Below are 15,306 nucleotides of genomic sequence, written 5' to 3' on the forward strand. Positions count from 1 at the left end.
TTGTGTTCCAATTAAGTTTGCCATCTAATGCTCACTACTAAGTTTATATAATATATATTTATATATGTATGTATATAACTGTTAAATAACACTGTTAAATGTAATCTTTTGCAAATATATAAATGCATGAAAGTGTTTATTAAGTGTTAGCATTACTCTATGAATGAAAACTAGCTGTATTGTATGAAAAACTTTTTTTAGATATATATATTAGCTAGTTTTCATTAAGGAGGGATGCTATCATTGAACATTAAATTAACATATAAAAATACTCAAATAACACTGTGTATAACATTATAATAATTGTAAGCTTCTTTTATTATTAAAACCATTGTAATATTAGTGCATCCATAGTAAAACAAAAAAATGAAGAAAAAGAGACCACAAATATTGGAATCTTAAAGCCAGTGCAGCATTAGCAGACCTTTATAAATAACATTTCATCTAAAAAATAATATAATTGTGTGCTTTTGGAAACCTTCACCGTCCAATGAAGGATTCCGATCATTTTACATACATTCATCTGCTTACATTGCAGAGGTAAAACAAACTTTACACTGATTTCATCTCAAACAGTGATTTACAAAAAACAAACAAAAAAAATCAGTCCTTCAACTTTCTCCAATCAGAATGTCGAGACTGAATAGTTTTCTCTTTCAAATTCAGTGATTATATTTCCAAAAGATCACACATACGTCTTAACACACAGACACACCACCCATCAGCAGTTAAAATAACCGCTTCAGAGAGAAATATCATTTCATAACCCTGAATTGATGCTTATTTGGTTACTATGAATAAAAATATACAAAGCTTAATTTTTGTGCCAGTCATGACATCATTTAATGTAGTAATACAATAAATTTGGGTCGAACACCTAACCTGACACACATAATATATATATATGATGACGTAAGAAGACAAGATGAGGTTTAGTAATGACAAATCTCAGACAAACAAAACTGTGTAATGTACATGATGGTGGCAGATGATCATAATCTCTTAACTCTTTGACCTTGTCTTTATTGCTCACTGAGCTTCTCTTCATATTCAATAACACAAAAGCTGAGAGGTGTTACCAAATACTCTTGCATCAGAGGAAACATTCCTGCTCTGAATGAGAAGGGATATGAGACAAAACACCTCAGAGATTCAAAGAAATCTGCAGTCACCGCTTTCTCTACTGGACGCACTTTTAACTAAGGAGTAACATAAAGACATTTTATTGCAGAAGAGCAGTATTGAGCTGTTGGAAAAGAGAAACCATATTTGGGTCTCAGAACGGACAGTAGTCTGTTTTTGGCCTCTAGCTTCCAGGTAAGACTGGATTAGACACGTGCCTCTGGATTTCTGGTGAACCATGCAATGTGCTCGGACTCTCCAGACTGTCCGGGAGCGATGGGAAGCGCAGGCTTCTACACAGCAGTCCCGGGGTCTGTGGATGAGGCTCTCTAGGGGGATTCAGTCCTGTGGGCACAGCCAGCTCTGTCTCTGGGGACATGGACATGGTGTCATTGGAGGCAACTGTTAGATGGATCCCACTGGACAAAGAGTCTGGAGACTTCTCTTTGAAGCTGTCCAAGTCAGGGATCTGTGGATAAAACAGGTCCAGTTCAGTACAGACATGCTCACTACAAAGATTTGTCTAGCCAGCTGATCATGTAAGAACACAGAGATCAGTCTAACTGGCGAGTATCTTACTTGGTGACAATCACTATTTTACCAATGTCAGTAACATTAGTCATGCAATTACAGCTCTTATATACTTAAGCATGGAAATTTGAAATATCCCCAAAAAATAAAATTATTCTCTACAAAACTGAGGTTGTTCAGCAGGGTTTTTTTATATTCAGGGGATAATGAAATTACTAATAATATAATATAATATAATATAATGTAATGTAATGTAATGTAATGTAATATAATATAATATAATATAATATAATATAATATAATATAAAATGCGATATGTTAAATTAGGATTTTTCAGAAACTCGTATTACAGAAGCAAATCTCAACTTGATTTGGGAGTCTTATCCTCTCTTGTAAAATCGTATTTTAAAGTTAGCAAATGTTATATGCTAAATTCACTTTTACAATCATTCGTGATCCAGTTCCACTTACAGCAGAAGTGAGTATAAGGTTTTTTTTTATGAATCTTTGCTGCCATCGAGTTAGCAAGTTTCACGGCTATTTATCATACATACAGGATGTGATTCAGTGGAGCAGTTGATTCAAATAAACAGGATACTGATCCATCTTTCAACAGCAAGCATTTTGTGAATCCTGCATCCCCGAGATTAGAGAAGTAGTTGACAAAAAAGTGACTTGTTTGTGGGCGGGGTTAAGTTGTTTGTTCCCAGCCAATGTAGAGCATATACTAAGATTCGTTTAGGCTGTATAGAGTCGATTCTTTATTTTGGGAGACAATAACTGTATTTATTGTGCACTTTCAGCTTTACAGCTATTACTGATCGTTTAAATTCACATACAGCTACATTACACACTGCATGAAAGGCAATATTGGAAATGGCATTATAGGGGCACTTTAAGACCCTAAAGAATCATATTAACTTGTGGAAAATGGGCACCCGATGACCCCTTTAGTTCGATAATCCATTCTCGGATCTTTTACCAAGCAACCAACACTGTGCGAGCTGCTGATGAGGTTAACAAAATAAAAGAAGCTACTTCACTTTGAAAATCATCTTTTGCAAAAAAAACAAAACAAAACATAAGGCATTACGCATTGAGGCATTCATTTTCAAATAATAATAAATGTAATACCATTGTTGGACAGTCCAGTTGTAAGCAGTTTTTCCATTAGCTTTCAAATACTTTTGAAGTTAGGACAGCTGTGGGGTTTTCCTAAGGACAGTTTTTAGGATTTTTTTGTCACTTTAGGAGGTTTCTTTAGTTAAGATAACACACTTAGGAGTGCTGTTCTGTAATAGCTTTTGTCCTAAATGTGGTCCTAACTAAAATTACCATGGCTACCAAACAGATAAGATAAGATTTTAAAGGTCCCCTTCTTCGTGAACCCATGTTTTAAACTTCAGTTAGTGTGTAATGTTGTTGTTAGAGTATAAATAATATCTGTAAAATTCTAAAGCTCAAAGTTCAATGCCAAGCGAGATATTTTATTTAACAGAATTCGCCTACAAAAAACGACCCGTTTGGACTACATCCCTCTAGTTCTTGCAGTAATGACGTCACTAAAACAGTTTTTTAACTAACCTCCGCCCACATGAATTCACAAAAAGGGGGCGTGGTCTTGTTACGCTCCGACGGAGAAGAGGAAGAGCTGCGTTTGTGTTTGTCGCCATGTCGTCGAAACGCTGTTATTTTCATCTCGGAGTCCAATCATCTTTGTTTGGCCTTCCCAGGGACGCTGTACTTGGAGATCAATGGTTACAATTTGTGTTTAACTCGGTTCCCGAAAATTATAATCCACATGTAAAACTATGTGCAGCACATTTTGCTGAGGACAGCGATCTCCGTCAATCTCAATCAGTTTAATGCCGGATTTGCACAAAGATTATTCCTGAAAGATGGAGCAGTTCCCTCTTTGTCTGGAGAAGGCGTTGTTTATAGACCACAACCGGTAAGTGTATTTTATTATTTAAGTTGGTGCGTTTAACAGTTTCTTTTAAGTACATCTCCAGCACATGCTCCTGCCCACTAGCTTCTCAAAACTAGCCCAATCGCGTTTCCAGGAGGGCCGTGCGCGCTCAGCTGCTGTCGAATCACAACACAGGAACCGCTGGCACAATCAGAACTCGTTACGTATTTCTGAAGGAGGGACTTCATAGAACAAGGAAGACATAATCCCATTTTTATGACAGTGAAAACAGCGGTATACAGATAGGTGAATTGTGTGAAAAATACTGTGTTTTTTTACACGCGAAACATGAACACGTTATATTGCACACTGTAAACACAACCAAAGCTTCAAAAAAACACGAAAAACGTGACCTTTAAAGTTAGGATTCTTTCTGTAATACGCCCTCAGAGGTTTATAAATCTAACATATCTCTAATAGTGTATTCATAATCATTGTATTCATAATAATTTCTTTCAGCTTTAGAATGATTTAAAAGCTTTTTTACATTTTGAAAAACAACGTGTTTATAGTAACAATTGTCTAAGCCTGCTTTGTTCCCCTTGAAAAAGTATTGTCATATATTTGTACATGAATAAGTCATGGAAATGCAGCCAGCATCTTAATTTTTACATAAGTGGTCTGTTTTCGACTACTCATACTTCTTCTGGTATTACACATCTACTGTTCATCTGTGTAATGTGTGGTTTACAAACCCACGTGGAATTATCACACCCTTCTTCTTTAATTGCAAACATGATGACTTACCTTACTAGGTGATGAACTGCCATTGATTTGTAAAGATGGCACAGTGCTGTGCGTTGCTGTGGTGTACAGGCTGGTAGGATGAGCATGATGGGCCAGCGTTTCAGGGGAAACAGCGCTGTAGGCAGGGGGCACAGGTACCACCTGCCTCTGCAGCAACTGCAGGATCACATTTATATCAGCTGTCATCCTGGTCTCCAGTCTTCAAAGAGGGAAAGAGAGTAGAGTTATAAGGCAATTGCAGACTTTGCACTATTAAAAGCTTGCTTTTTTTCCTCTGGATATCGGACCTGTTGAGTTGCGACTGCAGCAGCTCCAGACGTGCCTGCAGTTGAGTCGGTCTGTCCTCAACACAGGGGCTGTGATGGTGGTAGCAGGCCTGCACTGCAGAGGAACGTCTCTGACTCTCTGAGTACTGACTGGCCCTGTGGTCAGGCAAATAGCTGTACAACCCCGAAACGTTCAGAGGAGTCGCTGTATGGATGAAGAAGGAGTGGAAAGATCCAGAGGAACAGAAAAATACAGAATAATCAACAGGTTAAAGATGGAGGAGACTAAATGATTCTAAAATATCACAAACATGCAGATAAATAGTAGCTGACACTAATATGCATACTTCCCCATACTACAAAATGTACATACTGGCTGGCTATACTTTTAAGTTGGCATGAAGTTCAAATTCATCCTGTCGATGTTCTAAATGCATGTCACACATCTTTATTTTTAAATGTTTATATGAATAAACATTTTTAACATTGCTATTTTTAATCAAAAATATCATGACTGTATCTTTCTGGTGAAATTAGAGGCTCTTCTTTGGTGATGTATATGCCAGACTTTTCCAATCATTTCTGCAAAACTCCAAAAACTTACCTATACATACAGTTTGCTGCAGTTGCACTTGAAATTAACACTTGTGGCAGTAAAGCACCAATAATCTGTATATGTTATGATTAAGGGGCAAATTGTCAATTAATGAAGGTCAAATTTTCATTTTTGCATGGTTCCTTGCAGAATACTGTGATATCAGCACCAAAAAACATATAGCACTTGATTTGTAAAACATTGTAACATTTGCACTGCTTACCTAGCTCAATATATATGGCTTTTCTGACATAGTAAACTTGCTCAGTAGCGCACTTGGCACAACGCTGCAATTGTGATGCAGACTGTTTGGGTACGTATCACATAAAACACAGTTTAACAAAGATCAAAGGTTCAATAAGTGCATGAACCAATGTAATAAAAAAAAAAAGTCCACTTATGTTAGAAAACTAAAATACTTTTTTTTTAGCAGCACTCACTGGACAATTCACTTTTAGTCTGCTGCAAAACTTCCACACAAGCACATATTTATTCATGAAATTGGGCTGATATAATGTTACTATGGACTATGATTCAAGAAGCACCAAACCTAATCCTGCTACCTGTGTATGGATGTGTCTCTCCCAGTGGTCCTCCAGTGGCAGAAGCTGTGCTGTTGCTGAGTGGCATGAGGCTAACTACAGAAGGGGAGTATTCTTGCATCTCTGTCCCTGGTGAGTACATTTCCCCTCGGCCAGAAACCAGGGGCTTCATGTCCTCCTCACTGGACAAGGAATCAGCACTGGCATTGCTACATAACTCATCCCAGTGTGAGAGCGGTATTGCCCCCCGGTGGTTCCCCACAGGCGAACAGGACTGGACTGGGTATGTGTCTATCCCATCTCGGTCCATCCCATCTGAGTGATGCAAGAGAGAAGAGAGAGATTGCTGCAGCGAAATCATTTTTTGTGGTTCTCCTGGACTAGATGGGCACTCTTACCAGGTCGATTCCGCTGTTTCCTCCGATGTCTGGGTCGACGGTACCCACAGTCTGAGTCCTCGCTTGGGGTTGGATGCATGTTTCTGTCTACCTGATACACATTCAAGCTTCAGTAACTCACATAATTACACATGCTGAAACGCATATAATAACTTGTTATTGTCCAAAACACACAATAATTTCCTTCCGTATTGTGTGTGAGTTTGAGTGGCTTACATCTCGAAGGTTGAATGTGATCTCCAGGTTACTCCAGAAGCTGTCGGCGAAATCGGGGTACATGTCCAACACTTCCAGCAGGTCGTCTCTGATGATCTTGTGCAGGTCACAGTATGTCAGAGCCCTCACGTCCGCGCTTGATTTCCCCGGCCTGGCATATAGACTGATGGGCTCCCCAAAAATATCATTTTTACCTTCAGTGGAAAGAGAGGCAGGAGTTATAAGAGAAATATAGAGATATAGAAAGAACAGCATTACAGTTGGGTGCCAAATAGGCTTCAAATAAAAAGAGTTCAACCACTAAGAGGCACTATAAAGCTGCACTTTAGTCTGGCTACTGTATGTTGGGACCATATTGTGCTTCGGGAGACCCGAGTTCGAGTCCCAACTCGTGGACCTTTTGTGATTAAAAAGTTCTAATAATTAGAGTAATAATAAACGTTAATAAAAGTAAAATAAGAGAACTCTATATAACACTGTGTACTGAGTAATGGCAGAACAACCACAACCTCAAATAAGAGGAGGCTGACTCTATAAATAATTTATTTGAGAACATAAAGGTTGAAACAAATAAAAAAGAACACCCTTTTACGCATACAAATGCAAATCTGAACAAATTATAAAGAATATGCATAAATGCCATCTGAGAGAGAGAGTGAGCCTATCAAAGTTTAAAACATTGTATCTCAGTTTATTATTAGGCTAGAGCTGGTACACACTGAGACAAACAGGGACACAATGTGGCTGTTTGCTTATATCATTCATCCATCCATCCATTCATCCATCCATTCATTCATTCATCATATCATACAAGATTTAGTATCAAATTGTCAGAAATTTTGATTTACTCTTGCCAAGCTCTGATTTCTGATAGATGCACAGAGAGGCAACAGCAAAATGGCTATTTAATTTTTGCTCATTTCATTCAAGTCAATTCAAGTCAAGCCTTCTTTATTCATGTTTACACTCATTATTGCGTAGTGATTTTAAAGCTTATGTATAATATCATGCTTTCCCCTGGAGCATGTGTTATCCAGCAAACACGAGAAGTGTCTGTGTCAGCAGAATATTATTCAGCATAATTAAATGTTATTCATTTTGAAGCCATTATTCAAATAAAGTATTCGGCTTCAGGCACACCCCTACTATGTACACTACAATTCAAAGGATTAGAGTCAGTACATTTTTAAAAGAAAATATTAATACTTTTACTCAGCAAGGATGCATTAAATTGAACAAAATTGACAGTAAAATTACAATTCTGTATTTCTAAATGCTGTTCTTTTGAAATTGAAATTCTATTCATCAGTGAATCCTGAATATATGTATATATTAGGCAGCACAACATTGATAACAATAAGAAATGTCGTGAGCAGAAAATCTGTATATTAAAACAATTTCTGAATAATCATGTGATACAAATAATTTACGTTTCATAAATTACATTTTAAAAGTAATTTTCAATTACAACAATGTGTAACCATATTACTAATTTTACTGTATATTTTGTCAAATAAATGCAGCCTTGTTGAGCATAAGAAACTTCTTTCATATATATATATATATATATATATATATATATAACAGAGAGTAAAAAACAAGATGCAGTTTTCTGAGCAAAACAATAAGTGTATCAAGCTCAAACCACAAATAAAATCTCTCTGCATTTGCTTAAGTTAGGGCAGCAAGTTTTAATTTTCAAGCTGAAGTGGGTTGAAATAAATGAAAGGTGGGAAAAAAAATAATAAAAATAAATAAAACAGAACTAGAAGGCAATCAAACCTAAAATGGCCACGACCACATCCTCTCTGACGATCTCTATGGAGCCGCGGGAGATGAAATACAATGCGGTCAACACATCTCCACTGTGCACCAGAGTGTCTCCGGGTGGGGCATGGGTGGTCTTTAAACGCATGGCCAGAGCCCGCAGACAGCCTTTGCTCGCCCCCCGGAATGCTTTACAGTTCTGCAGCAGACTGCGGTTCAAATGCAGACAGATGTCAGCCTGCAGACACTCCGGAAAACCCTTCAAAACCTGGAGCAGGACATAGGAGAAAAAGACAACATTATGCAACATTAAAAGCATATCATATTTTTCACACTTGAATTAAACCCCAGAAATTGACCAGGGGTTAAAAAAGTTGCATATCAAAAATAAATCAAAACATTAAAAAAAAAATGTTTTGGTATCTTTATAACACATATGGAGGTCCAGAAGCCCTCTCACTTTACTTTGAACATTATACAGGGCACTATAAAAATATAAAAGTATATTCATGTAATACTTCAGGTATTGAATTTTGTGTGTGTTTGTAACTCACAGCATTCATGTCAATGCCGTTAGTGTAGGACCAGGCATGCTGGAAGTACTCTTCTAGTCGTTGGCGAAGGCCTCCTGGGATCTGATGGAACCTGATGAACTCTTTCACACGCAGCATCTGAGTGTGATAGCGAGCTGTGCCTGAATACAACCTCTGAATTATAGCTGACACATTGCCAAAGATACTGGCATACATCAGGGCTGGAAAGGAAGAAGAGCAAAGATTATCTTCAGCCAAAGGCATGGTGCAAACAAAATATTTTTGTTCAAATTAAACCGATTTAAAATGTATACACTCATTTAAAAGATTGGGGTCTGCAGGATTTTTTTATGTTTTTGAAAGAAGTTGCTTAGGCTCACCAAGGCTGCATTTATTTGATCAAAATACAGTAAAAACAGTAATACTGAGAAATATTATTACAACATAAAATAACTATTTTAATATGTCTGTTTTAAAATGTAATTTAACCTTGTGTTGCCAAAGCTCATTTTTCACTCCAGACTTCATGATTACAGTCACATAATACTTCAGAAATTAGTCCAATATGCTCAGGAAACATTTCTTATTAATGTCGAAATGAAAGGCACTTGATATTTTGCAGAAACTGTGATAAATTTTCATTGTTTGTCAATATCAGCGGAGAAAACTAAATACATTTTAATTTAATTCAAATGAAATTAATAATGATTTTTCACTGAAAATAATCTTTCAATCCAATTTGCAATCAAAACAATCTTACTGACCCCAAACCTTTGTATGGTTATGTATATTAATGTTGAAGTCGTTGAAGTTCCTAATGAAGCCTTCGTTGTCATGCCTAAGATAGATAGTTAATGTAGTGCACTTACAGCCAATGAGCATGACACAAATGGAAAAAATCTTCTCAGGGTTGGTGTTAGGAGAGACGTTTCCAAATCCCACACTGGTCAAACTACTGAAGGTGAAGTACAGTGCAGTTACATATTTATCCTTAATGGATGGGCCGGAGAAGGAATCGCTGTCATTGTACTGTTTGCCGATCTGGTCAGCCAGGTTGTCCAGCCAGCCAATCTTCATGCCTCCAATACGGGCAGAGCTTGTGCGCTCCACGTTGCCAATGGCATACCAGATGCATGCCAGCCAGTGAGCAATGAGGGCAAAGGTGCACATGAGGAGGAAGAGCACTGCGGCGCCGTACTCAGAGTAACGGTCCAGTTTCCTCGCTACTCGCACCAATCTCAGCAGCCGTGCAGTCTTCAGAAGACCAATCAGAGTCGTGGTTTGAGGCTGGAAGGACGGGTTAAAAAGGATCAATTAGTTTGCAGAATCACTCTTATTTTTATTTAGTCTGCATGATTGCGACAGAATGATATTTATGATCTCCTTTCTTCCATGACACACAAAAGGGAAATCTCTGAAGAAGGTTTTGAGCACCCTGAAGTCAAGCTGAATAAATCATGACAGAATTTTCATTAATGGGTGAGCTATCCCTTTAAGAAGATTAAAATCATAAAGGACACAAATCAGATGGACTACTTTAAAGATACTTTCATGTTGCTTTTTTGTCATTTTTCTTAACTAAATGCTAATCACTCTTTTCCATATGAAGAAAGTTATTTACAATTTCTCATACAGGTTTGAAACTAAACAAGGCTTACTAAATAACAAGTCCTGGTTAGTCCTTAAAACACCCTTGCCATATATTAGACTTATGTACTATATAAAAGAAAAATCAATGACTATAATCAGACTCTGGATTTCATGAGCTAAAATGGCAGATTTCAAATCACATACTGTACTTCTGGGGGTCGTTACTGTAATCATTAAGCAGTAAGAACTGTTATAAGATAATATGTTCCATACAGTCCAACCCGATTGTGACCTTCACCTTTACTGTACACATCATCAGTATAGCAGTATCTACAGGTCGATAGCACATTCAGAATAACAAACACAATCAACATCACACTGCGATTGATATTCTAGATCATTCACTGATTACTCAGAGTAGTTCTTCTAAAATTAGAAAGTGTAACAATTGTACGCTCTCTTCTAGCTGTGCATTTAAAATATAGGATTGATTAATATAGCACCTAGTTAGCATGTCACAGCCCTCACCTCATCTGAACCTGATCTGAAAATGAGCAGGTCGAAGGGAATAGCAGCCACAATGTCTATGAGGAACCAGCCCTTGAAGTAGTGCTGAGCGATGCGAGTGGGATTGCTGACCACCTCGTCGTTGTGATTGACATAAGTAGTCCTGAAATTGATGAGGATGTCGATTATGAACATGACATCCACCACCAGGTCCACCACGTTGAGGGGGTTGCAGGTGTAGCCGCAGGTGCGCCTCCTCTCGTCCTCCTGCTCGTTGAGGAGGAATGCAGCAGAGTAGGGCGTAAAGACGGCCGTGTAGAGCACCAGGAGCAGGATGATCCAGTCCCATACTGCCTTGAACGGGCTGTAGTGGAGGATGGTCCACTTGTGGACGCGTTGAGCTTGAAGCTTGTACTCAGGAAGCACATCTGCCCCAAGTGACAGTACCTGGGGACAGAATGAAAGAGAGAGATTAACAACATTATCAGAGGATGTCAAAGGGTGTGTTTTTATTACATTTTGATGGATGCAAACGGTCAAGGTTAGCATGGACAGTTCGCTGGCCGATATTATAACTGCACCGTCTGATTGTTACAAAATGAACAAGATTGTTAATTTAAGGGGTTAAATTAAACCATGAAATTAGTGACAATAGCTACATTCCAATCCACCAGTTGTTATATACATTTTGGGATATTGCCTAAAAAAACAATGGACTGAAGTGCCAAGATGAGCATAAAAAAACATATGTGCTACATTTTTATCCAATAACAAGACATGTGTATAAACTACAAAGGAAACACATTTACAGAATAAATTTCTCAAAAACAGTCATGTGACTTTGCCTCAGCAGATCTTTTGATTGGATAAGTGAACTGACAAGTGCACCAATCTCAATTTTTAAATTCCTGCACCAAAGTCCATATAATCACCTCCCCTAACTGTCTCATACGACTGTGTTCTGAGGTGCAAGTGAGTCATTTATTATGCAGGGAAAAAAGAAACTTTTGAATACTTTTGACCAGTTTCACAGGTATTGACTATTTTATCAGTTAAACACATAGGATGGAAACAGTGCTTTATTCGCAAATGTTTTATTCAATGCTTGTAGTAATTTTGCACATTTGTGCAGTGTTGTAGAAACAGAATGATTCAGCACAACTATCCAGTCCCCAAAACAAATTCAATTATACAAACAAACATGCCCACTACAAGGTGAAATCTATGAGTGACAGTATAAAATGTCAGAAGATACCTCAATAGACCCAAACAAACATACACAATGCACACTAGATGATATCTTGATGGCCTTTTAAAGAACCAGACATTTCACTCAATGCTCTGAACTGTATAGTTGTATCCCATTTCAAGGCTCACAAGCTTTGTGCGAGATGAGATGTAATGTCACTGTGAGAAATGCAGATATCTGCTCATCTTTCATGCTTTGCTCTTCTATGTTTAAGTGTCCTCTTCCTCTTGACATGTGCCATTATTAAACAGAAGGACACCAGCCACGTCCTACAGACCAGATCAAATCTTAAAGGGCATGGACTGAGGAAACGCGCCACAGGGGGTCTGTCTCTGTTGATCGACCACACTGCTTCAAGTGGTGCAAATGTCATTCTATAGGAAAAATGACTAAGAAATAAACAGGAAAAAAAATCAAACCTTGAAGTCTTGAGTATGTCATTATTTATTCTCCCTCAAGATGTCCCAAACCTGTAATGATATTCTTTCATTCATAAATCACAAAAAAAGAATGATCTAAACACACAACAAATATATCATAATAGTAGAACATATGTACACTATGCAACTTTTGGGGTTCTAGCGGTTAATAAACAATAATGCATGCATCCTGTGGAAGAACACTGTAGCCGGAGCTACTTCTCTCAGTTCTCAATCTTTGTAAATTTTTAACAAATAAAAGTTACATATAGTGTACCTGTAAATAATTGTTTTCAGTTAACATGGCACAAGGTTTGACAACATGATGTCTGGCTAAAAGACACTCAATTCACAGTTACTACGAATTCACACACTCTCAGACATTAAGAGCTAGATTTTGTATTGTGTTCATCCATACACCTCCACTGTCACTTCACTACAGCTTTCTATTATCTCCCTCTACTCTGATCAAAGATCAATCACTGGCCATGGCTCTTACAAACAATGGCTCCAAAAGGTCTCAAGCAAAGTTTCAAGCAAAGCCATAGAAGAACAATTTTTGGTCCACAAAAGTACCTTTCAGTAAACAGTTCTTAAAAATGAATCTGTATTCTACTATAATGAACCTTTTGGTCAATGGAAAGATTCCATGAATGTGGAAGTTTCTTGATGAACCAAAGAACCTTTATTTTTAAAAGAAAGAAAGAAAGAAAAACTTCACTGTACCATTTGTCTTATAAAGAGACAAAAGCCCCAAAAAATAAATGACCAAATAAACGGAACCAAAATAAAAGGGAAGCACATACTGTATTATGCAACAAGTATTTTTTTAAGTCAGTAAGTATGCAGCAAGCAGTGGGCTATATATGTATCCGCTGAACTATTTCACACTGAGACCTATTTTCTGCTAGAGCTTTTGCCCAATAGAAAATCACTCCTTTAATACACCATTAGCAGCCCATGATTACTGCTCACACAGACGACCATGGCAACCACTGGCTGCCATGGAAACTACAAGTTGGTCATTGAACATCAGCCATGTGGAAAAAGTTGGTCGATCTGAAAGAGTTCTTTTGGGATGGAAAAAAACTATTTTGTAAGCAAAACAATAAAGAGCATAAAATATAAATGACTATAACAGATGCCATGGCATTCAAAGATATGTTCAAATAATAATAATAAAATCTTAAACCTAATGCACGTTTTTTTTTCTGATAAACTAGTATGAACGCAGTATTACTTGCTTTTCAGTCTTCTTTCCTTTTACTTTTATACAAATTTTAGAACACATGACAAGTTCATGCAAATCACAGCCTTATGTAGTTTGACTGTCAAGTGATGTGATACAGCATGCAGCTTTCCTTTTTCTTTTAAGGTTGCATGAAATAAAACGGGGTGTTTTTCTTTAGCACTTTAGGCCTCAGAATTGCCTTTGTTTAAGTAGATGAATGGCTTAATTTAAGTAAATAAGAGTTTTGAATAGAGCTTTAAAGCAATTTCCCTGCCACCACTTACCAACTATTCAAGCTGACATCAAAGAAAGTGTTTATGATGAATGTTTCTCTCTTTTAGCCATATCATACGCAAGTAAGAAAATATCTCTATAACATTTGCAAATGTATTCATCAAATATTTCTGAATACATCATTAATGTGCATCCTGCATAAACTGCAGTCTGTACTGACCGGTATGACAATGAGAGGCTCCTTGTCCATGTTCTCCAAGGTGTCGTGCTGACTTACAACATCCACAGAAAAACAGTTTCTTTCGAAACAGAAGAAACTTTACAGTCACTACTTAAAACAGACACTTTGATGCAGTCATCTTTACCACTAACACATTGGATCTAAAGTAATAAAGAAAGCAGTACAGCATACTGTAGATGGATGACGCCAGCTTTCTGAATCCAAGAGAACAACAAGCTGGATTGCTGAACAAACAGTCTTAACTGCCTAAATGCACCAATTTACAGGAAAAAGAAATCGACAGGAAAGGGAGTGGTGAGGGAGGGTGTGGAACATTTCCAACAGGTCAAACCAAATCAGACCCAAAACGGCTGAAAGAGTCTCCTACTGATTAGTTGTCAAATACAGCATGAATGGTTATTGCTGTTGCTCTTGCCTGTTTAAATCAATACATTAATATAGAAAGAATTCTTCTGTTTCAGAAGATTAGCACATCCATAGGTGCATGTGTCACACCCAGGGGCTGGCTATGCTTTAACTAAGCCACACCCCTTCTCAACTTCCACCTCGAGGAGGTCCCCAAACCCGACCCAATGGCCAAACAACACGAGAACAAGTAAGTGATAAAACAATCTTTATTTAAATATTTAAAAATAGCTTAGGGAATAGGGAAAGGGCAATTAAAACTAAACTCTGACTCGGCCCTCCAGATGGGCTATGGCCGGGAAGAGGTCAGGGAGCAAGGGGGCCACGGGGATCCGGGGCGTGGGGCTCGGGCCCCGGCCTGAGTCTTAGGTATCCGTAGCGCCCTCCTTCTTCCTCCTCTTCGCTGAATACAGCTCACGGTAAGTACTGGTTCACTCAGTTCGTTCTCGAGGTGCCCACTCTCTTTCTCTTCCTCCACAGGCAACAGCTCTTCGCTGATTACAGCTCACAGTAAGTACTGATTCACCCAGTTCGTTCCTTGGGTGCTCACGCTCTTTCTCTTTCTCCACAGGCAACGGCTGGGACACACAGGCACAGTTAGTTCAGCTTGGTTTTGCTCTCACCTCTTCGCTGATTACAGCTCACAGTAAGTACTGGTTCACTCAGTTCGTTCTCGAGGTGCCCACTCTCTTTCTCTTCCTCCACAGGCAACAGCTCTTCGCTGATTACAGCTCACAGTAAGTA

At 38.1% G+C, this 15,306-nt stretch overlaps 1 protein-coding gene across 1 annotated transcript in view; it reads right to left on the reverse strand.

Annotated features, from left to right (window-relative positions):
• Positions 1–390: 390 nt before the first annotated feature.
• Positions 391–15,306, reverse strand: part of LOC132149146 (potassium voltage-gated channel subfamily H member 6-like) — a 52,983-nt gene continuing 38,067 nt past the window's right edge. The window contains exons 7-16 of the mRNA XM_059558117.1: positions 10,805–11,230; positions 9,556–9,973; positions 8,708–8,907; positions 8,169–8,421; positions 6,387–6,580; positions 6,171–6,261; positions 5,794–6,087; positions 4,657–4,840; positions 4,370–4,568; positions 391–1,591 (exon numbers count right to left, since the gene is read on the reverse strand). Of these exons, the coding sequence (XP_059414100.1) occupies positions 1,307–1,591; positions 4,370–4,568; positions 4,657–4,840; positions 5,794–6,087; positions 6,171–6,261; positions 6,387–6,580; positions 8,169–8,421; positions 8,708–8,907; positions 9,556–9,973; positions 10,805–11,230 (2,544 nt within the window). The 3' untranslated portion in view covers positions 391–1,306. The remainder of the gene's footprint in view (positions 1,592–4,369; positions 4,569–4,656; positions 4,841–5,793; positions 6,088–6,170; positions 6,262–6,386; positions 6,581–8,168; positions 8,422–8,707; positions 8,908–9,555; positions 9,974–10,804; positions 11,231–15,306) is intronic.

This window comes from Carassius carassius, chromosome 9 (assembly GCF_963082965.1).
Source record: "Carassius carassius chromosome 9, fCarCar2.1, whole genome shotgun sequence".
Taxonomy (NCBI): Eukaryota; Metazoa; Chordata; class Actinopteri; order Cypriniformes; family Cyprinidae; genus Carassius; species Carassius carassius.